The sequence below is a fragment of the Aspergillus brunneoviolaceus genome (assembly GCF_003184695.1).
Source record: "Aspergillus brunneoviolaceus CBS 621.78 unplaced genomic scaffold BO95scaffold_57, whole genome shotgun sequence".
Classification (NCBI taxonomy): Eukaryota; Fungi; Ascomycota; class Eurotiomycetes; order Eurotiales; family Aspergillaceae; genus Aspergillus; species Aspergillus brunneoviolaceus.
The window spans coordinates 40522-60698 of NW_020290787.1; the positions used below are offsets into that span (position 1 = coordinate 40522).

The 20177-nt window shown below is 55.6% G+C and overlaps 8 protein-coding genes across 8 annotated transcripts; 3 read left to right on the forward strand and 5 right to left on the reverse strand.

Annotated features, from left to right (window-relative positions):
- Nucleotides 1-309: 309 nt before the first annotated feature.
- On the reverse strand, nt 310-2008 carry BO95DRAFT_502539 (uncharacterized protein; the record flags this gene model as incomplete). Its single annotated transcript, XM_025591053.1, has 4 exons — nt 310-1128; nt 1185-1328; nt 1396-1887; nt 1943-2008. 4 exons carry the CDS (start codon nt 2006-2008, stop codon nt 310-312), a joined length of 1521 nt encoding a protein of 506 aa, XP_025439558.1.
- Nucleotides 2009-3178: 1170 nt separating this feature from the next.
- BO95DRAFT_369330 (uncharacterized protein) lies at nt 3179-4044 on the forward strand (the record flags this gene model as incomplete). Its single annotated transcript, XM_025582863.1, has 2 exons — nt 3179-3462; nt 3528-4044. The coding sequence occupies 2 exons, from the start codon at nt 3179-3181 to the stop codon at nt 4042-4044; spliced, it is 801 nt and encodes a 266-aa protein (XP_025439559.1).
- A 973-nt stretch (nt 4045-5017) lies between these two features.
- Nucleotides 5018-5397, reverse strand: BO95DRAFT_466235 (uncharacterized protein; the record flags this gene model as incomplete). The annotated part of the gene is made up of 3 exons (XM_025589201.1): nt 5018-5115; nt 5167-5216; nt 5279-5397. 3 exons carry the CDS (start codon nt 5395-5397, stop codon nt 5018-5020), a joined length of 267 nt encoding a protein of 88 aa, XP_025439560.1.
- A 760-nt stretch (nt 5398-6157) lies between these two features.
- Nucleotides 6158-7417, forward strand: BO95DRAFT_484240 (uncharacterized protein; the record flags this gene model as incomplete). The annotated part of the gene is made up of 1 exon (XM_025590331.1): nt 6158-7417. One exon carries the CDS (start codon nt 6158-6160, stop codon nt 7415-7417), a length of 1260 nt encoding a protein of 419 aa, XP_025439561.1.
- A 104-nt stretch (nt 7418-7521) lies between these two features.
- Nucleotides 7522-8452, reverse strand: BO95DRAFT_369411 (uncharacterized protein; the record flags this gene model as incomplete). The annotated part of the gene is made up of 2 exons (XM_025582868.1): nt 7522-7624; nt 7680-8452. The coding sequence occupies 2 exons, from the start codon at nt 8450-8452 to the stop codon at nt 7522-7524; spliced, it is 876 nt and encodes a 291-aa protein (XP_025439562.1).
- Nucleotides 8453-9582: 1130 nt separating this feature from the next.
- On the forward strand, nt 9583-13653 carry BO95DRAFT_369253 (glycoside hydrolase family 55 protein; the record flags this gene model as incomplete). Its single annotated transcript, XM_025582859.1, has 5 exons — nt 9583-9819; nt 9878-10668; nt 10731-13129; nt 13198-13356; nt 13406-13653. Coding segments are annotated over 5 exons (3834 nt in total), but the record flags the coding sequence as incomplete, so codon positions are not given.
- Nucleotides 13654-14304: 651 nt separating this feature from the next.
- Nucleotides 14305-17865, reverse strand: BO95DRAFT_445389 (uncharacterized protein). Its single transcript, XM_025587135.1, has 4 exons — nt 16434-17865; nt 16265-16382; nt 16170-16207; nt 14305-16120 (listed from the first exon to the last, which is right to left on the reverse strand). The coding sequence occupies exons 1-4, from the start codon at nt 17615-17617 to the stop codon at nt 14497-14499; spliced, it is 2964 nt and encodes a 987-aa protein (XP_025439564.1). The 5' UTR covers nt 17618-17865; the 3' UTR covers nt 14305-14496.
- Nucleotides 17866-18535: 670 nt separating this feature from the next.
- On the reverse strand, nt 18536-20017 carry BO95DRAFT_434289 (uncharacterized protein; the record flags this gene model as incomplete). The annotated part of the gene is made up of 4 exons (XM_025585135.1): nt 18536-18737; nt 18797-18939; nt 18975-19902; nt 19980-20017. The coding sequence occupies 4 exons, from the start codon at nt 20015-20017 to the stop codon at nt 18536-18538; spliced, it is 1311 nt and encodes a 436-aa protein (XP_025439565.1).
- Nucleotides 20018-20177: the final 160 nt, after the last annotated feature.

A 20177-nucleotide genomic window follows, 5' to 3' on the forward strand; every position in this document is an offset into this window, starting at 1 on the left:
TTAGAAATCGTGCGCTAGAAACAGTTGAGATATGAAGACTTTGCCTTGGCAATCTTTCAGGCAACGACAAACCTTTATGCCAAGTGAGCAAGAACTCTGGCTTGCGCTACAGGTGTCTCTCTTGCAATAAGCCATTGCTTCGATTCTGCTACTTGCCAAAGCCATGTGTCCCGCTGTGTTCCAAGGACTGACGTGACAAGACCGATTGGAGCAGTAATGATTTGGCGCTACGTATCCCAGCTAGAGCTGATCAGGACTGTTCTTCATATCAATTGGTCACCTTCCGCGTATACATTCCAGGCTAGTTTCTTAGTCATTACCCAGAGATAACCTGGCTACCTGGTTGAAGATTGACTCGGTAACCAGATCGCCTCCCGGAATCACACTGGCTGGCTTCTCCTGCTTGAGTAGCTCCGCCATGCCGATCGCCTGCTGAATACCCGTGATGTTTCCAATGAGGTCGAGAATTTGCGTCGCCCATTGTTTCGCTGGAGATCCTGCTGCTGCGCATCGACCTGCGATGAAAAGCGGCCACAGCGCCCGGTATATGCTTCCAAAGCCTACTTCGCCGGAGAGGAAGTAAAATGGAATACTGTCACAGATCTCACCTGCCATGTGCTCAATAATGCCAGTAGACTGATATATGATCTGCTGATACTGTGGAAGATTTTGCAACCGCCACCGGCGCAGGGCCATCATCCTAATCATCTCGTTGAGAACGATGCGCGTCTGGCGGTAGTTATTCCACATTGTGGCGATGGAGACCCCGTGGTAAAGATGATATCGGTTATCATAGATCGGCGGATAGGTGGATTTGGGCAAATGGGAGCGCGGGTCATCGATAACTTGATAAGACCACGCTGGACTCAGCGATGTCGTCCACGCCAGTAGACGCGCATCCAGGGTCAGAGATCTTTCGATCAACGACTGTTGCTTCTCGAGGTCACTTTGGAGGTGGGCCTCGTCAACTTCGATTGCTATATCGTTCAGCTCGATGAGCATATTGTAGAGGGTTTCAATCGGCCGGGTATGTTCATTTCGTTTGGATCTCGCGACTTGAGACAGCGCTGCAATCGTGGGTGAATTGTGAACCCGGGACCCCAATCTGAAGAAAACACTGCTGATTACCTGCCAGGCCCGCATTAGGCAAGTAGTAGAAACCTTCCATAGAGGGAATTCCTCACATTCTGAAAACGCACAACGGTGAATAACTCTAGCCCAACCGGCGAGCTCAACTGCTCTTCACCTCGTAGCTCTATGAGCTTGGCTGCTCCTTGAGCATGGTCCCTCCAGCCACTGTCCATTTCCGTGGGTCGTGATGTGATCAGCTGAAAAGGATTGATCAGTGTATGTTGCTTGGACGAAAGGGTTGCAGCTTTTAATGGGGCGTATCACCTCATACAAGCCCAGCAACAACACGGCGCCCAGGGTGGAATCCGAGGTTGCTGTTGTCGGATCTCTTAAAGCACTATTTGTAGCACGCAAGGCAATGATGTGTTCTTTCCTGGCTCGCTGTCCCACATGTGGCATCCTCGTCATGCCTAACAGACCTATAGCCTTGGCGGAGGCTTTCAAGGCAGGAGAGGGGTCATTCTGCAACAGGCTTGGCAGAAATCGAAGTAAGCCCCGATGCTGGTCCGTGCCAACATAGTATGGGATGATATAAGACATGGCTCGCTGGTCATCGGAGATGGGGGAATAGTTTAGGGAGAGTGTAGACGGCGACTCTTCCGCAGGCGACTGTTGGATGGGACCACCACGGGCCTGAGCCTTGGACGCAACTTCCGCGCTCTGATCATAGATCCTCAAGGTCCCGGGATCTCGATATCCAAAACATTCTTGATTCACTCGCAGGCACTGTGAACATGATGGCTGACGTCGGTCGCACTGCATACTGTTGGCCATTTCCTCGCTGTGTAATGTCTGGAACGTGCCCACTTACTCGCAGCCGTCGCTTTCGGCACAAGGTACACCCCATACTGATTTTGCCTCTGTATACTCCGGCCATGGTGCTGTCATCCCAAAAAGGGAAACAAGTTCGCAGAACCTTGAAGTGGCTTTCGGATGCATCACGAGAGGAGGACTGTTGCTGTTATAATGCAAGGCTTGATCAGATCCGCCCCACAAGAATTCGCAAGTGCTTGCCAGTTGGCCCCACATGCGGGCCAAAAGTCATGGACGGCAACCAACCAAAGTGCCCACGGTGGAGATGAACAACTACCCCGCAGAATACTAAGCCTCGCCCACTAGACCATCCCAGGTAATCAGCTCGGACTGGAACTGCTACCACTTTGATGACCTTTAGGCTTTGAGGGGGTGAGGGGACTACTGGTGGGGTAGTAGAGAGTCACCATCCGGCAGTGCTTTACTTCCCATCCATCAATTTTCATCAACCTGCAATCGAGGGCTGAGAAGGATGGAGCTCCCACTCTAGCCTAGCCTGTTTCAGGTAGCTGGTTCGGAACAAGCAATATCTACCCATCAAATGGATTTAAGCGAGTGGAACAGTATCATTTATATGTCCTCATCAAAAACAGGCAGTCCACTGGCTACTACTTAGTACCGGGCTATGTTTTAGCGGGAATCACCATCCTCGTCTCCGACCGCGTTATGGTAGTATTGCATGGTCTGATTGGCTGGGAGGGGATATGGGCCCTGACTACTAGCCCCGTCGTTCTGCTCTATTTTCATCGATTACGTGGCCAAGACCTATTTACTACATTACTAGGTACATGATGAACCTGGGAATTCCTATCAAAAGCTGGTGTCATGCCAAAGACAAATTGTAGCCCTCAAGCTCCGAGCCGGCTACTGGATTGAAATTAGCGCGCTCGGTTGTACTAATACTCCACTAATGTCAACTTCGTATCCCCAGAGCTGAAACCAAAAAAACGAACAGAATAGTCTGTCTGGAGCGGCTGGTTTGGGCTACGACTAGTCTCTTCCATGAGAGTTGTTTGTTGACAGGGACAATTGTACTACATTTGATGCGCAAGATCGACGGGCAGGAAATGCCCCGAGACGAAGATGAGGCACCCAGGCGTGGGAGAAAAACACCCGGCAGTATATAAAGAGGATGATAAGCTGGTTTTGAAGGTGGTATACAACAAATCCTCTAGGTCTTGCATCTCAATTGACTCCTCGTCTCTTTTCTACCTAAATCACAACCGCTGCGACAATGGCACACGTGACCTATTCTGATGGCATTTCAATCCTTCAGTTGATCGTGTTCCCATTTCTTCTCGCGTGTTCCATCTACATCTGGAAACGAACAGGATGGAGAGCCGGGGGTCACACCTGGCGATTCGCTGTCATCCTATCTTTACTCCGTGTGATCGGCAGCATATGCACACTGGCCCAGCTCAGTTTCACCTCGACCAATCTAAGGACTGCCGCAACAGTATGCAATTTAATCGGCATCGCGCCCCAGTCCCTGATGTATATGGGACTGTTGCAACAAATGTGAGTTAGAGACTCTGAACCCCACTCGGATTGGCAGACATGCTAACAGTTGGGCGTTTCTCTAGTGATGTGGGATACCGAATCCCTCCCAAACCCCTGCAGTCCTTGTCCCTTGTATCATTGATCGCCCTCGTAATCGCGATCGTGGGGGTGGATAAGACAGAAAAGTCCGGCAGCATCAGTGCACTCCTCAAGGCAGCCATGATCATCTTTCTCATCGTCTTTGCCGCCATCCTGGCGGCCACTGCTTGGCTGTTCAATGAGACAAAAGGCACCCTGAGACGATTCCAGAAAAAGCTGTTCCTCGGAGTCGCTCTGTCTGCTCCCTTTTATACCGTGCGCTTAATCTTTGCGGCGATCGCCGATCTGGGCCATTATGAGATCTTCCAGTCTTCCCTCAGCAGCAACCCTACCAACAGCAGTCTCACACTCTCGTTGTGCATGTCTGTGCTGGAAGAGATGATTGCTCTGACTATTGCCGTGGCATTTGGTTGGTCTGCCATGCTCGAGCGAGACTTCGTTATCCCGGGAGCGGCAGTCCCTGGAGATTCTGAACAGGAGCAGAAGGTTGAGGGTGTATGATCTGGTGGATGTTCAGTGAGCTGTAGGATCTTCAGGCATTCATTTGTCTTGGGCGAAGGCCCGGTTTGATCATTCTCATGTACAGTACATGGATGCTGACATTATCCATAAACATATAAGCTTACTATTGTAATGCGACTTTGCGCTACTTGTAAAGTTCCCGCGCTACTCGTTCTCCCCGTCCGGTAGGGGTTCTGGAGAATGGGATAAAAGATTAGTTAAAATCTTGATTAGGGATTTATTGATCAAGTTGTGCTAGTGTCATGGCGATGGATGTGAAGTTCTTGTTGCAATCAAGTGCCCGATGCTTAGCTCGTTGTCGTGCCAGCATTGGCTGGGATACAGTGCACTGGATCTAGTTACATGATCAACGTAGATCACTTGCGAAAATCGGGAATTGGCTTATTATTTCAACATCTCTCGTTTCTACTTCTCTTAGATTTGCCTTTAACATAAGGGAGATGCATTCGTCCTGAGCTCCGCATGGAAACCTAGCTCTTGGCGGGCAAGTACTCGCGATAGACAAATTCACGCAGTAGATAAACAAAAGACAGCAAGCATGTCAAGCAAAGATCGATTATGCACGGGTTAATGGGCGGGTGTTTATCTACATCGATCTCTCGGTCGAGATACATGTCGCTTCCGGGCGAGGCAGGTCCTCGGGGTAGCTTAAGTACAGCCGTGTTTGACTTGCATGTAGACTGCTTTGTATAGTCCATCTCATTTTGCAAGTAGCATGAAGCTGCCCTAGGACTGCGGGCAACTCCTCATTAAGGTGTATCATCCAAAGTGGCCTTCGATATGGTAGGCCAACGCTGGTTTAACAACATAAACGTCTTCGGTCGCCGACCGATACAAGCATAGTAAGACATTCCCAACACAAAATCTCCCCATTCTCGAATGCTCAATGCTCCAAGCCTCCCCGACTCTTCAGTTTCAAGTCAACATGCCCGGTATCTCAAGAATCGAGCTCTTAACAGTTCCAGCCAGGCAGGCCGCTGATATCAGTGGCCACGATGCCCCAGGGAGGGTTGCAGCCACCCTCGTCCGAGTTGAAGAGGTAGTACCATCCTTTTTCTTGCTTAGCAAGAACTCCCAGTCACTCAAGCAATAGAGACTTACCATTGGCACAGCGGCAGTAAGAGGTGGAGATACCGCAATCGGGGTCAGACCTATGATAAGGCAAATCAGTACAAGGCATAGGAGCTACCAGGTCGGATGGAAGTGTGCCTACACAGGGAAGCACCCGCTGTCACCGCGGGCGGCAAGGTCTGCGTTGCTAGTCTCCGCCGAGGGGAGGGCCATGACGGCGGTGGCGCTCAGGAGGGTAAGGAGGAGAGTAGGAAGCTGCATCTTGTCGGATCTTTGGAATGAAGAGGATGGTGACGAGGAGAGTCGACGAGACGAGAAGCCATCCGGCTTATATAGTGCTCAGAGGAAGCCTCAATCATGGTTTGGAAGTTGAAGCATCTCGCCTGATACTCGCGCCAAGAGCTCATGGTCCCATTGCGAGGGGAAAGGCAAGGCTCTGTCGGACTCTGCAGGAGTAAACGGCCTCCAACGCCGCCGGTCTTGGCACAGGCGAGTTATCTATACAGAATCGCTTGAGGCTGAAATGTCTCAGTCCGCAATCGCTTGATTGGTGAAGGATGTAGTCGCAGGATCGTGGAGTCAAGAGCTTGCATGATAGCTTGTGAATAGCCGAGAGAATACGAAGCTATTGACTGAATGCATGATTTGTGATGGACTAACCTGATTGTTTAGCAGGTGAACTAGGGCTGGAATAGGAAGGAAGAGCGATGCTCACCGCCCGGACCGGCACGAGGCAATTTGGAATTGACAAACCCTGAAGGAGTCAATCAGTACATTAACTGATCAATGAACCCTTAACCCTGAAAAATAACAAAAAAATCGATAGTCGGTGGGGATAGTCAAGAACATTTCTTCATCGCCTCCACGCAGCTTGGCCTTCTTGGGCAAAGCTTAAACCCAACCGCTTTTGACTGGCCGGAGTCCCCACAATCCTTCAACCATCGCCTGATAGCGCCCAGATAAAATAAACAATCAACGCTCACTTGCGCCTCCTTTCTTGCCCTCACCAAGTAACTTAATCATGTCCTCTCCTTCAAAGCCATCAGGCTTAGACAGCTTACCCAATGAAATACTTCTGAAGATTCTGGAGCAATCTCCGGATATCTCCACCCTGTGGAGCCTCGTCAACACCTCTGCACGCTTTGCCGCACTATTCCAGGCTCGGGCGCTGGAGACCGTCGAGGCCGTGCTCGAGGCCACCGTCCCGTTGCAATCGCGAATTCTCATGCGGGCGGTGCTGTCCCTGCGCGCCGGAACCAGTCCATGCCGGGACTATTTCGACGCGATGGATTACCTGACGGAGAAATTCGAGCCCTGGCCGCCAGTGGTCGCCACCGCGGCCATCGTCCGGGATTTCGTGCGGCTCGCACACCAGGTCCATTTGCTCGCGCATTGGAGTCTGGATACCTGTCTCCAGCACTGTCTCTCCCGTCCACAGCTCTCACGACGCCAATATTGCCCGACATTCCGGCAGCCCACGTGGACGGAGGAGCAGCGCACGATTCTCGCGTTTTGGCGGCATGTGTGGTACCAGAGCCTCCGGCTTGCGGGCCGCCAAGGATTGCTAGAATGGAGCCCCGCCGACCTCGACCGCTTGGCCACAGTCACCCCCTGGGAATACCCCATCCCCTCCTCGGGTATCTACCAGGTCTTGACAGTCATGGACTTCTTGAGCCGCCACCCTGCGGCTGATTCCGACACAAGCACCAATCTGGTGCTCCCGGATATCCCGGCACAATTCCGGTTCGGATGGGCGTGTGCCCCTGCGCCCTATGCCAGCGCTTTGGCGCAAGCAGCGGATGGGTTGAGTGCTGCAACCGAGCCGGACGAAGGAGCTCTCCAGCTGGAGGGCAATTTAGACGAGGAAGGGGAGAAAGCACTAGCGACTGAGATAGCCCAGGCTGCGGCCCCCTCCGCGCCTCCCCCTGAGGATGAATGCCGTCCCTGGCCGCCAGGCTACGTCTTTCGACCGGTACGAGATTTCGGTGTACGAGCCCCCGGACGCGAGTGGCAAGATCTAGATGCGGAGCCCCTCGGGTTTCAGTTCTGGCGCAGTATGATGCACAACCCCCTGGCTGGTCGCGGCAAGTACATGGCCCTGCGAGCCTATCTGCCATACGGGTTAGTTTTGTGGGAGGAGCAGAGAATCACGGCGATGGGACTGTGGTCGCCACTGGGCGATCCATGCGATTATTACCGGCGGTGGTATGCCTTGTTAAGCGAGGAGGAGGTACAGCAGCACAAGGCAAAGATTCCTTTCTGTGGGGACACGGAGTGTTGAGGGTCGAAGCGACCTTATCATTCGACTAAACACTATCTATCATCCGAGCAAGCTCTTCAGAATAATCGTACACTCTATCAAAGTTCCCCAAAACACATTCCACCCTAGCTCTTCTCGTAGGAAGCAAAACCCGTGAAGAACTCAACAGGGGCCGACTTCTTGTTGGAAATCTTGTACTGCACATTTTGCGTGTAATCGTAGGCAATCCTATACATTCTTCATGTTAGCCTGAATTTCCATGGACTGGAAGTGGAGCACATACGCAGCATAGGCATAGCTCTGCGGGTTACGCATGGCGTATCTCTTGGTGAACGCTTTCTTCCCACTGCCTCGGCTCTCGTAGCCCGTCATCCGTTGAAACTGGTATTCCTCTCCAACGGAAGGGTACATGAGACTGTCGCCCCAGACCAGGTGGAACAGCTCGTGGAATATGGCGGTGGCCTGGGGGGCAACCTCGGCGATCGAGGTAATGGTGCTTCCGGTGGGAGGCGTGTGGTCCTCAAACAAACTGTTGGCGACGGCAGTCACGTCAACCGCGTGCAGGCGGCCGCCCTGTAGGGCCTTGGGACCGAGGTTGATGAGCGCCTTGTCGGTATCCATGAGGGTAAAGGCAATGGCCGAGGAGCCTGAGTCAAAGACGCCGACGGTGGGTGAATCCCCCCATTTCTTGTCAAAGGTGTAGGACTGGATTGAGTCGCTCCAGTAGGGATACTGGTCCTCGGCCTCGCTCGCGGACTTGCCCTGCGCAACGGCGTCCTTCTCTGCGATGGTCTTCGCCTGCTGCTGCTTCTGCACCATCAGCGAATCATCCTCAATGAGCACATTGCCCGATCCATCGGCCTTGGGGATGGTCTCTCCGTCGGCGTTGCGCAGCTCGCTCTTCATATCCTGCCGGATGCGCCACCCGTCGCCGTACAGCAGAAACGGCTTCGTCTTCTGAGCACCGTTGTTGATCTTCCCGCCACTGGTGAGATAGGTCACCACGCCATTGAAGCGCTTCTGGATGGTTTGGAGGTCCGACTCGCTGGGGGACATGAACAGGGAGTTCATCAGTCGCTCTGCCTCCGCCTTGCCGGCGAGGGCGTCCGTCGCAGCGGCCACCCCGGCGTTGGCGAGCGTGAGCGCATCGGTCAAGAGAGTCTGCAGGTCCGTGTCGGAGGGCAAACCTCCCACATCAGCTGCGCCGGGATCCGTACTATACTTGAACAGTTTGCTGAGCTTCGCGAGATCGCCATCCGCAGCGACCGCGGGCTGCCACCAGGAACTGGCAGCAAGCGCCGCGATGAGAAACGCAGGAGAGAAGACTTGACGCAGCCGCACCATCCTGAGGGCATGTATTCGGACTATGCAGTTGGATAGGATTCAAGCAGTTGGGGTAATCATATTCTATTTGACTAGTGCATCGTCGACCGTGTGTCTCTATCAGGTAGCTCAGCGTCTTCCCCCTTTTCTTGGACATTACACATGAGCGAAATCCCACAGACCCCAAGCTAGTGCCTTGAATCCCCAGCCCCTGAGCTAGCCGTTGATTTGGTTTTCCATGGCAGGATTGGATTTGAATAGCCTCATCCTGCAGGCACTGCTGTATACATCGAGTCGGCTTATGTCCGAGGCTGTCCGGTACTAAAGATTTAGCCGGTCTCCACCCCGTGCAATACGCTATGCCAAAACCATCTCTTTGGCCCCCAAATTGTCCCTTTATTGCAATTAAAAGTGGGCCAGGGACTTCCACATGGTCTGATTTGGCCCGAGTCATGCAGGGACCGCTCGTCTGGATGCCCTTCAGGGTTCGATGCGGCTCAGATAAGGGAAATGAGTCGGGCCAGAATGCTCCCCCCCTGTCACCTAACCTTTCCCAAATGAGGCCATGTCCGAAGAAGGATTCCCTGTGTGATTGCTGTTGATCCACTCTTTCCACTAACAAATCCTAGTTACTAAGTTTTTGCACGAGCCGAGTGTTGCTGCATCTCATCGGATGCAACCTCTCAAGGCTTGTATGCAGGAAGCACAATTCAGGACTATTCGGACCCTCTCCCCCTCTCCCCCTGACTTGTATCGCACAGGGGGACTAACCATGAACCACCATCTACGTTGTCGCATTTATTGACACCTTTTTCCCTCGATCATCATGGGTAGTCACTGCGAATCACCTCCGCACAGGCACGATGGTGTCATTTCACAGTTTGGGCCTGCTGTGGCTCGGAGCGCAATGTGTTACATCGGCCTCTGCGCATACGCATAATAGCCATGGGCACTTCCATCAGCGCCACGAGCGACAACAGTCGTCACATCTGGCTGTCTCTAGTCACGCTTTTACAATGGGAGGGGGGCCTGCGACGACCGTCTCGATTCCGCGCAAGCCGGTGGGAACCAGCCCGCCCTTGCCTCCCGGATCACCTCAAGTAGGTTGCCTGCTGCCACCGCGAGAAAGAAGGACGCGAGACTAATCCAATGCAACAGCCGCCGCCCGCATACATGCGGGATAATGTCAACAACTTCTTCGGAAGTGCGCCGGACCAAGGATCAATGACTGGCCCGGTCCTCACGCCGCTCAATGCCACGGCCGATGCAAAGATGCACCACGCTCGTCGCTCGACTGACGACTACTGGCTATCGAGTCTCGGATCAGATGGCTCCTCCCCCTTTGCCCCGTCCGGATACCAGTTCTTCCGGAACGTTATGGACTTTGGAGCCGTCGGAGACGGCGTCACCGACGACACGGCGGCCATCAACCGCGCGGTCGCCTCCTTCAGCGCCTCCGATGATTCCACCCTGCGCTGCGGCGAGGACTGTGGCTCCTCCTCCACGCTGGGCGCTGTGGTCTACTTCCCCGCGGGCACATATCTCATTAGCACGCCGATCGTGCAGTACTACTACACCCAGTTCGTCGGTAATCCGAACAGCAAGCCGGTCATCCAGGGATCAGAGAACTTCACGGGAATTGCCCTGTTTGACTCGGACTTCTACATTCCCGGGGGAAACGGCTCGGAGTGGTACATCAACCAGAGCAATTTCTACCGCCAGATCCGCAACTTTGTCTTCGACATGACCAGCATGAACTGGACCAACACCGACAACAACCAGACCTACGTGCCGGCCGGTGTGCACTGGCAGGTCGGCCAGGCCACCAGTATCACGAACTGTGACTTCAAGATGGCCGTTTCCGCTGCTGGCCAAGCTGCCACGGCTGTGGGGATCTACATGGAGAATGGCAGTGGAGGAATGGTCTCGGATTTGACATTTACGGGAGGGTGAGTGTGCTGCATAATTCTTTGCTTTCCTCATACTCTGCTAACAGGGGGGAACTATTCAGAAACATCGGATTCCTCGCGGGCTCGCAGCAATTCACCGCCATCAACCTGCAGTTCACCTCCTGCCTGACGGCGATCAAGTCCGTCTGGAACTGGGGAATCAACTGGAAGAACATCTACGTGTTGTCGTGCTACATCGCCATCGATGCTACCGAGTACTCGGGGACCGGCGACCAGGGAACCGGGTCGATCTCGGTCGTTGACTCTCACTTCAACGGCGTGCCCTACGGCATTACGGTGGCACAGAAGGATGGCTGGCAGCCCCATATTGTGTTGGACAATCTGCTGGTCGAGAATTCCGCTGCGGTGGTCATGATCAGCGGAGGCGACACCATCCTTGAAGGGTCCACCGACGCCTTGTACTTCAACTCCTGGTCCATGGGCTACCGCTACCTGCCTGATGGCTCCGGTGGCAAGCAGACCGGCTTCCTTGATCCCGCGCCGGAGAAACCGGAGGCCCTCCTCGACAGCTCGGGGGCTTACTATCGACGGGCCAAGCCGCAGTATGAGAGCGAGACCCCGATCGTCGCGACCAGCAATGGAATCTCCAATGATGGAACCGGTGATCAGACTGCTGCAATCAACAGTCTCCTAGCGAGCAATGTGGGCTCCGTGGTGTACTTCCCTGCTGGTGTATATCTTGTGGAAGATACCGTCAAGGTGCCGGTTGGAAGTAAGATCATTGGATCTGGATGGAGTCAGATCATGGGCACGGGGTCTGCCTTCGAGGACGAGGAGAGCCCCAAGGTCATGGTCCAGGTCGGTGAGGAAGGTGACGAGGGTGTCATCGAGATCACGGATATGCTCTTCACGGTCAAGGGTCCTACTGCTGGTGCTGTCTTGGTGGAATGGAACGTCCACGAAAGCACCCAGGGTAGCGCTGCCATGTGGGACAGCCACTTCCGCGTCGGAGGTACCACTGCCAGTGACTTGGGGCTGGATAACTGCCCCACCGGAGCCGGAGTGAGCAAGGACTGCATGGGAGCTGCTCTCTTGATGCACGTCACCTCGTCTGCTTCCGGCTATTTTGAGAATGTCTGGGGCTGGGTGGCTGATCACGATCTCGACAGCAAGTTGAACGCGGCTGCATCCGAGAGCACTGCCGGAATCCCGTTGAATGTGCAGACTGATGTTTCCGTCTACGTGGGTCGTGGGTTCTTGATCGAATCTCAGGGCCCGACCTGGCTGTATGGCACCGCCAGTGAGCACGCGCAGATGTACCAGTACCAGCTGGCCAATGCGGCCAACGTCTACTTGGGACACATGCAGACCGAGACTCCCTACTACCAGCCTTCCCCCGACGCCACAGGGCCATACACGGCTGGGGTGGGTAACTTTGCCTCGGATCCAACCTATGACAACTGTGACGAAGACGACTCTTCCTGCAGAGGTGCCTGGGCTCTGCGGGTGATCAACTCGACTGATGTACTAATCTACTCGGCCGGATTCTATTCATTTTTCCAGGACTATGATGAGGGCTGCATCGACACGGAGACCTGCCAGCTGGCCCTTGTCGAGACCAACTACGCCGATGGACTGTACATCTACAACCTGTTTACCAAGGGTAACGAGCAGATCGTAAGCCCAGACGGCAGCCTGGCTCCGCTGATGTTCAACGACACGACGCGCAACGGCTTCACCAGCGAGATTGCCGCGTGGCTGGCACTCTCCACCGGCGGCTCAGATATCGGGTCCAACGGCAACGATTCTGGCATTGTCTACATTGACCCCATTATCTGGACCGAGCCAGACAATGACACTATTGTCCAATGCTATCCCCCGTGCACCTACGTGCTGCCGCCCACCACTTTGTCTTCGGCCACGACCTTTGTCTATCCGACCCTGACAACTGAGATCGGTGTTGGGTATCAGGTGCCGTATACCTTTACATACAACGGGACCATCAGCACAACCACCTCATATATCATGTCCACGACCACTTCCACAATCACCATCCCGGATGTGGTGACGTCTATCGTGCCCTTCTATAACGTCCCGATCGGTAACGGCACAACTTCCACCGTTATCACGCCGGAGCCCAGCATCATCCAGACCGCATTCAACATCACCTGGCCGGCAATGACCTACAACGGAAGCATCTACTCAAGCACCGTGGTACCCTTCTACCCCCCTCCCTGGCCCGGCACGACCGTCCCATCGGACGTGCCCACTTCAACGACCGAGCCAACAAAGACAACGACCTCGTCCACAACCACGGCTGTTGGCATAATTATCCCCCCCGGAGGCACGCACCACGTCACGCACCACCGTGGCGAACCCAAGCCCAAGTGTACCAACAGGGCCGTGTGTGGTGAGAGCTGCCATGAGGGGATCTTGGGAGGCTTGAACGCCATCTTCAATGTTTGTGAGCATTGCTGGACTAACTGCGGAGGAGGTAAATGTACGTATCATTGTTTATTCAAAGCTCTGTACGATGCCTTTTTCGCCTGACTAACTGACAATCTGCAGCGCCGAACAAAAACGGCAATGACCCTAACAGACCGAAACCTGTGCCCACCGGCACTCCGGGCGACGAGGACGAGGAATGCGAGACCTCGACCTACAGCTCCTGCAACGTGGCCTGCGTGACCCAGGCCTCTACGAGCTCCTGCTCTACCTCGTGCAAGGGTAAGCCAAATACTGGAATCTATGTCATAGCTTCACCGACTGACGATAGCAGATGTGGTCGGCTGCGACACCACCGCCACCACAACCTCGGACATCTACTCGGCCGCCCCCGTGCTCCTTGGAGGCGTCGAGCCGTGGGACGACTACAACGACGACATCTACACCGCCGACTGGGATGCCGCATGGTCCATCTACAGCGCCTACGGAACAGCCACAGCCGCTCCCGGGGCAGCGACGACCACGACGGGGCCCACGGCCACAGCCGGACAGCCCAGCACCACGACCGCCACGACCACCGGAGCCAACAGCTCCCCAACCCTAGGCTGCACGCCGCACCAAGACCCGGACTCCGGCAGCTCCGACACCAACTGCGTGTGCCCGGGCTATGACGGGTACCTGCCGACCCTCGGGGGCTCCGCAGGTCTCTGCGGCTACACGGCCCTCCCCTCCAGCACCTCCAGCACCGCGCCACCTACCACCCAGAACAACAACCCTTATCCCTTCACCTCGACCGACTTCTGGGGCGACGTCATCGCCTGCGAGTCCTCCACGACCACCAACTACGCGGGCTACGACTTCACCTTCTGCGCCGGCTCCAGCACCACCGAGAAGTCGGTGACGGTCACGCAGACGGCGACGATCGCCACCTCGGTGCTGAGCAACCTGTGCGAGGGCGGCGACTACTACTCGTGCGTCTCCGACATCATTTCGTTCGGCATGGCCTCGTGTCCCGGTCTGCCCCGCGCCCATGCCGCGTGCCAGCGGCAGGTCTTTGAGAACGCCCAGCTCGAGTGCGAGCGGCTGTGTACCATGACCGCCACCTCGTATACGACCACCATCACCACGGTGCCGGCGTAGGTGCTTTATCTATGCGGTTTCTTCTTTCTAGATGGGGTTGGAGATAGGTTTGGAGATATTTTAGTTGATTATGGGATTTAGCTTTACTTCGAATTGTATAGTATTGATTTTAGACTTTGTGTTCACAATACAGGAGTTGGCAATAGTTTGGGAAGCAGCACTCAACGGCCGTTACTAGACTATGCTAGACAGATATCGTCGTTACAATGAATAATAATAATAACCAGTATTTATGCCTTATATCCCAGAACCATCCACAGGCCGTCAAAAGATCCAATCACCCTAAGAAGCCTCCGGCCAACACTCGACAACAGCACTTCTCTCCCCATCAACCGTCAAAACCACACTCGCCCCCCACTCCAACGGGTTCCCCTCATACACCACAAAATCCCCTCCATAACCACCGTCACCACCACCACCCCCACCCCCCTCAACACCCGCACGACTGCCCACATCCAAACGCAAAATCTCGCGCACCTCCCGACTCACCAAATCCACCGCCCTCTGCTCCGACAGCCCGGCCACCTTGGCCGCAAACCCGGCATCGACCCCGAGATTATGAATCCCGGAATCACTCCACCCGGCCTGCGCCAACCCGACCTTCACCCCAGCCTCGAGCAGCACCTTCAACCCCGCCTGGGTCAGCGGATCGCCCACCACCGCGTCCTTCACCTCCCACGTATCCGGGTTCGGACGAAGGCCCGTGAACAGCACCGGGACGCGGGCGGCGGCCAGTTCGCGCGCGACGAGCGGCGCCTCGGTCGCGCCGAAGAGGATGAGGTCGGTGGCCGGGAAGTCGCGCTTCAGCTGCACCAGGTGCAGGATGTCGTGGTGGTTGAGGACATGGATGATTAGCGGGAGGGTGCCGTTCGCGACCTGGGTGTACACTTCTGTGTCTTGGGGGTACTGTTCAGTCGAGGAGGAGGAAGGGGAGGAGGAGGAGGAGGGGTGGTGACTTCCTGCGAGCAAGCGGCGGAGGAGGCCGATCTGCGAGGAGATGGTGGGCGTGCTTGCGGTCTTGCCGATTTGGCCGATGTGGATGTGCAGGCCTACGTCTGGCTGGAGGATTGCGCGGTCGAGGAGGGTTTCCGACTCGCTGGTGCTGGTTTCATCGGCTGGGATGTTGTTGGTCGAGCTGGGACTCACTTTGAAGGCGACGGAGACTCCGCGCAGGAAGACGGGGACGTCGGCCGTCACGAGCGGGGCGGTGATGGCGGTGGTGATGCCCCCCAGTTTCGCGCGTGCGAGGTCCTTGCTCCCCCCCGGGTGGAGGCCGTGTTTCGCGTAGATGATGGTCTTGGGTGTTGACCCTGACACAATACCGTCGCCCGTGGAGGGCTCCATGATGATGTCCTGGAGGCCTAGGCCGGTGGTTACGGCGGTCAGGCCGGGGAGGATGTGGCCGTTTTGGAGGTGGATTGCTGTGCTGTCGGCGGCGGCGGAGGCGAGACACTCGCTTGCGGGGCCGAGGCAGGCAATGCGACCGGCGGAGAGGACGAGGGTGAGGTTGTCCGCGTTGGACTGCGGGTGGAGGTCGGGGATTAGGGCTTTGGTGATGCCCGTGATGATGAGGTTGCCGTCTGCGCGGGAGGCTTGGGCGCACACTGAGCTTCTCTCGGTGAGGATCGGCCGTGGACGGCTTGAGGGGGCACACAGTGTAGTTTGGATGGACTTGGCCTGGTCAATGGTCGTGTTGAGAGTGGCGCGTCCATCAATGTAGACTTGTAGGGGCGTGGCGCCGTTGCCGAGTGGGTGCGAGTCCCAGACGACCAGATCAGCGTCGTAGCCCGGTCGGGCGTAGCCGATGCGGTGGGCCAGCTCCAGGGACCGGGCGGGAATACTTGTCACAGACTGCAGGGCCTGAGTCTCGGGGAGACCGAAAGAGTGCGCTTCTGCGGCTTGAGATCTGCTGCAGGTGAGCCCCGGGTACGTGTAGCATAGTTGCATCGACTTACAGGAGATACTTTGCGTTGAGAAACTCATTCGAGCCGTCCTGACGAATTCGATGAGCCATTGAAAAGTCTCAACTCCGTAAGGTGTCCTAGCTTACCGACTTATAGGCCACCGGGACCCCATGTTCAGTGAGAATTTTGCCCGCATAGAGGGTAGCATCGTATGCTTCGTGCTTGTAATGCGCAAAGTGCGAAAATGTGGCGACGGTGATGTTCCTGCTTCAGCTCAGCCACAACGTTCAGTGATGAAGAACACGGTTCACCTACTGGCCACTGTTCTTAATCGTGTCTGGAACCCTCCAGGCTTCCAGCGCGTGATGGAAAGCCTGGATACGGAACCCAAACTCTTCACTGTGGCGAAGCATGGCCTCGATGTCCTCACTCTCGTAACAATGAATGTTAATGCCCACCTGCCCGCGCAGCATCGCGACCGATGACTCCAACGCGATATCGGTCGGCAAGCCTCCGTCCTTCACGAGGTCCGCGATCGCCCGCTCATCGCCCGTCTCATAGGCCGCGGCGGCGGTCAGACACCAGTCATCCTGCTTGACAAGGAGCTGTCGCGCACTGTCCATCTGCTTGCGGAACAGGAATGCGTTTCCCATGCGCGTGTGGCCGTAGACGTCCTTGGGGTTCTCGCCACAGGCCATCTTCATGTACCGCCGTCGTTCCTCCTTGGGCACGCCATGCTCGAGCAGGAGCTCTTCCACCAGCTCCTCCCCGGCCTCGTCACGCCGGACGTTCTTCACGGGCACGGCCTCGCCGCCCATGATGTTGGCGGAGCCAGGCAGAATCAGCGACGAGGTGACGCCACCGGAGGCGACGATCGCAGCGACCGGGTCGTAGGCTTTCAAGGCATCCAGGGCCCTTACGTAGGGGGTCAGCGGGCCGAAATCCGGGTGTACCTCGTTGACATCTTCGACCGCGTGAACGTCCGGGCTGGAGCCTGCGATGTGGTGCGAGTGCATGTCCACCAGCCCCGGGGTGACGAATCGGCCTTCGAGGTCGAGGACGAGGGCCTCGTGGACTTCGGGCATCGAGTCATGTTGAGCGGTAGGAATGATGTGTGTGATGATGCCTCTGTGGAAGGTGATGTCGACGGGGTGGTCGAGGGTGTGGTCGCCATCGAAGAGGGTCGCGTTGCGCAGAACAACCGCTTGGCTCTGCCCCGTCTTGGCGCTCCAACGTGGGTTGCCTCGATTGAGCCCCGTCGGCTGCTCGTATTCAACGGGCGGGCGGTGCAACGCAGAACATGCTTGAAGATGATGTTCTAATTGCTCCAGACGGTGCTGCGACAGCTTTTGCGTTGCCGAGTGGTCCGAGGATAGCAGTCGAGGGAAGAGGGCGAACTGGGTCCACAGGAAGATGATCACTGCGGGGATGAGATACACGCCCCGTCGTCTGGAGCTGGGCGGCGGTGGAGACCGGCCAAGTTCAGCCGGTTGGCCCATTGGGATGTTGCTCTTCAGTTGATGGGATTTATGTTTATCACTGTGTCTGAAAAAGGACAGAGGGACAGAATGGGTGGTTGTTGGGGGAAGAAGAGTGTCGGCGATCGGCTGGGGTTTTGTTGTGTCAAACGCGCTTATCGTCCTCGATATGACGTGCTGCTCTAGCGCTAGTAACAGTATCTTGCATCAGTCGCGCCTTATTAATCCAAGCAAGGGACAGTAACTATCTGGAAGTGCTGGACTCGATGAGTCAGAAATTGACCGAAAATCATATGAACTGGTGCAGGGATGATGCCCTCCGGATTCCGCCGGAGATCCGAGACGCATTGGCGGCGTCTACTGCGTACAGCGCGTCTCGGCTTCTCGTCCGCTGGGCGGCTCGACCCGATGCCCAAATCAATTGCATCAGTAGAGTCTGTCAGCAAAGCTGCCATGGCAGGTTCAGGTTTTCCGCTCCAATGTCGGCATGATTCACACGTGACTTCTTAGTGCTAAAATAGAAATGCATACTAATAATAGTCTAAGTGACTTGGAATATCTTTCAGGTATTGCTGTGCCAGTCCTGAATAGACCGCCTTTTGTGTTAAGCGCGCTAAACTACTTTTAGACCCTGGAACGTATCCACAACCTTCCATGGCAGGCTTGCTGACAGTTTCTAGTTCCAACTCAAAGAGATAACTTGGTGTTCGCTAGGGGTTCGGAAAGCTTCAGATAAACCATTCAGTCGCTAGGCTTGGAGATAGATATGACATTAGTGGCAAGTTGTACTTGAGCTTGACAGGGAAGATATCTACCATCGGAATCCTAGAACATTCACCACTGATCGAACAACCAACGAACATCGAATTTAGAAGAGGGGGTCGGTGTATTGTCTCCCGGGAAGTATTTGAAGCGTACGCATGTGAAAAGACAAAGCATTCACAATCTTTCTTTCAAGACTGCCGCTGCCTGCAAATCTTGTTTTGCCCTCTCGAGCTCAGCTTCTGTGGGCATATTCACCACCATGAGGTACAACACGTTTTCCTGTAACAGGCGCTTCTGGGGCTTTCCCCTCAAGCCCCGAGCCCTTTGCTCGTCCAGTTTGCATTGCGCCTTTTCCCACCTCCGCTTCGCACCGAGCCTGTCAGAGTCAGATGAGATCACTCTAACCACATGAACACTGCCGAGATGAAAACTCACGGCTCTGCTCGCAGCTTTCCCCCGGTGATGAGGGTAGCCAGGTGTTTGTTTCGTTGATCATTCGGGTCACTCAACTTAGACTTGAACTGTGGGACTGCATCGCCCATGGCCTTCACGAGTGTTGAGTGAGGATTGTCGAATGCCTACGTGACCGTCGTATCAGTCGGCGGGTGAAAACCAAAGCAACGGCTGCCTCAGAACTTATTACAAAGTCGGCCTGTGCGCGACGGTCAAAATAGTCGGCAAGCCACTTGCCCGTGCCCTTGGCCTTATCCTTGAACCTGAGCGCCGCGTTGCTGGCGGACTCCCTGCCCTGCGCATACTCGTCGATCATCTCACGCGCCACCCGCTCGATCTCTGGAAACACCAACGGGGCACACATGAACGGCATCTCCGCCTCGCCACGAGTCGTCCCACTCGTTTCACGGAGCCGCTTCGTCGCCTTCTCCTTCCACCCTTCTTCCCCCTTACCCTCCGCAGAAGAGCCGGAAGAACCACCGTATTTGGTGACCGCCTGGGCCCCCAGATCCACCGTCTTTGTCCCTACCTCCGTATTTTCACGGGATGTCGACTCATACTGCACAATCGACACATACAAGCCGCGCGGCATGAAGAGCTCTCGATTCATCTGATCTAGGAATCTATTCGTCCGCCACCGCTCCTGCATCTCCCGCCCGGCCATGGCAGCGATCTGCACCGCCTGCGCTACGCCCGCAACCAGCAGATCGGGATAGATGCCCGCGACCCCGGCAGCGATACCGAGGACCTCCAGAACAGGCGACGCCTGCGCATGCGTGTGCAGATCCTTCAAGAACCGGAGAAAGGTGGTCTGATCGACGCCCGCATCCTGCAGGACGGGGGCGTAGGCGCGCACGAACCCGCGGGTTTTGGTCCGCGGGCGGCGCTGCGGGAGAATCACGGGGAAGGGGAGCTTCTTGCGGGTGGTTGTCGCTGCTCTTGCTGTTGGGTTCCCATGGGTGTTGTTGTTGTTGTTGCTACCTTCCTCATCTTCCTCATCAGATGTCATCTTCTCATCCAGTGCCCAGTCCAGCTCGTCGTGGTCGACCCCCATCGTCATGGACGAGGGTATGCGTGGGTTCCTCGTCCTCGTCGGTGGGGAGCGCATGCCTGCTCGCAATCAGTCAGGTGGACGGGTTGGTGTTTGAAGGCGTTGACGTTGTACCCGTAATGCGGGTCGTAGCCGTCTTCGTAGCGGGCCATGTTTGGGGATGAATGTCATTTGATGGTTTCTGTGCTTTGAGACCTCTGGATAGGAGAGGGGAGAAGTTCGAATTATATTCGTTTCGAACTTGGCTCCATCTCGAAGGGCAGTATATTCAACCTGGCGATGATGCATACTGTTCAAGTGTTGCATACTGCA

Coding starts and splice junctions, on each gene's coding strand:
- BO95DRAFT_445389 (XM_025587135.1), bottom strand. CDS start 17,617: ATGGGCCAACCGGCTGAACTTGGCCGGTCTCCACCGCCGCCCAGCTCC. Junction 16,383..16,433: donor ACGATTAAGAACAGTGGCCA/GTAGGTGAACCG, acceptor GAGCTGAAGCAG/GAACATCACCGTCGCCACAT. Junction 16,121..16,169: donor CTCAACGCAAAGTATCTCCT/GTAAGTCGATGC, acceptor CACCTGCAGCAG/ATCTCAAGCCGCAGAAGCGC.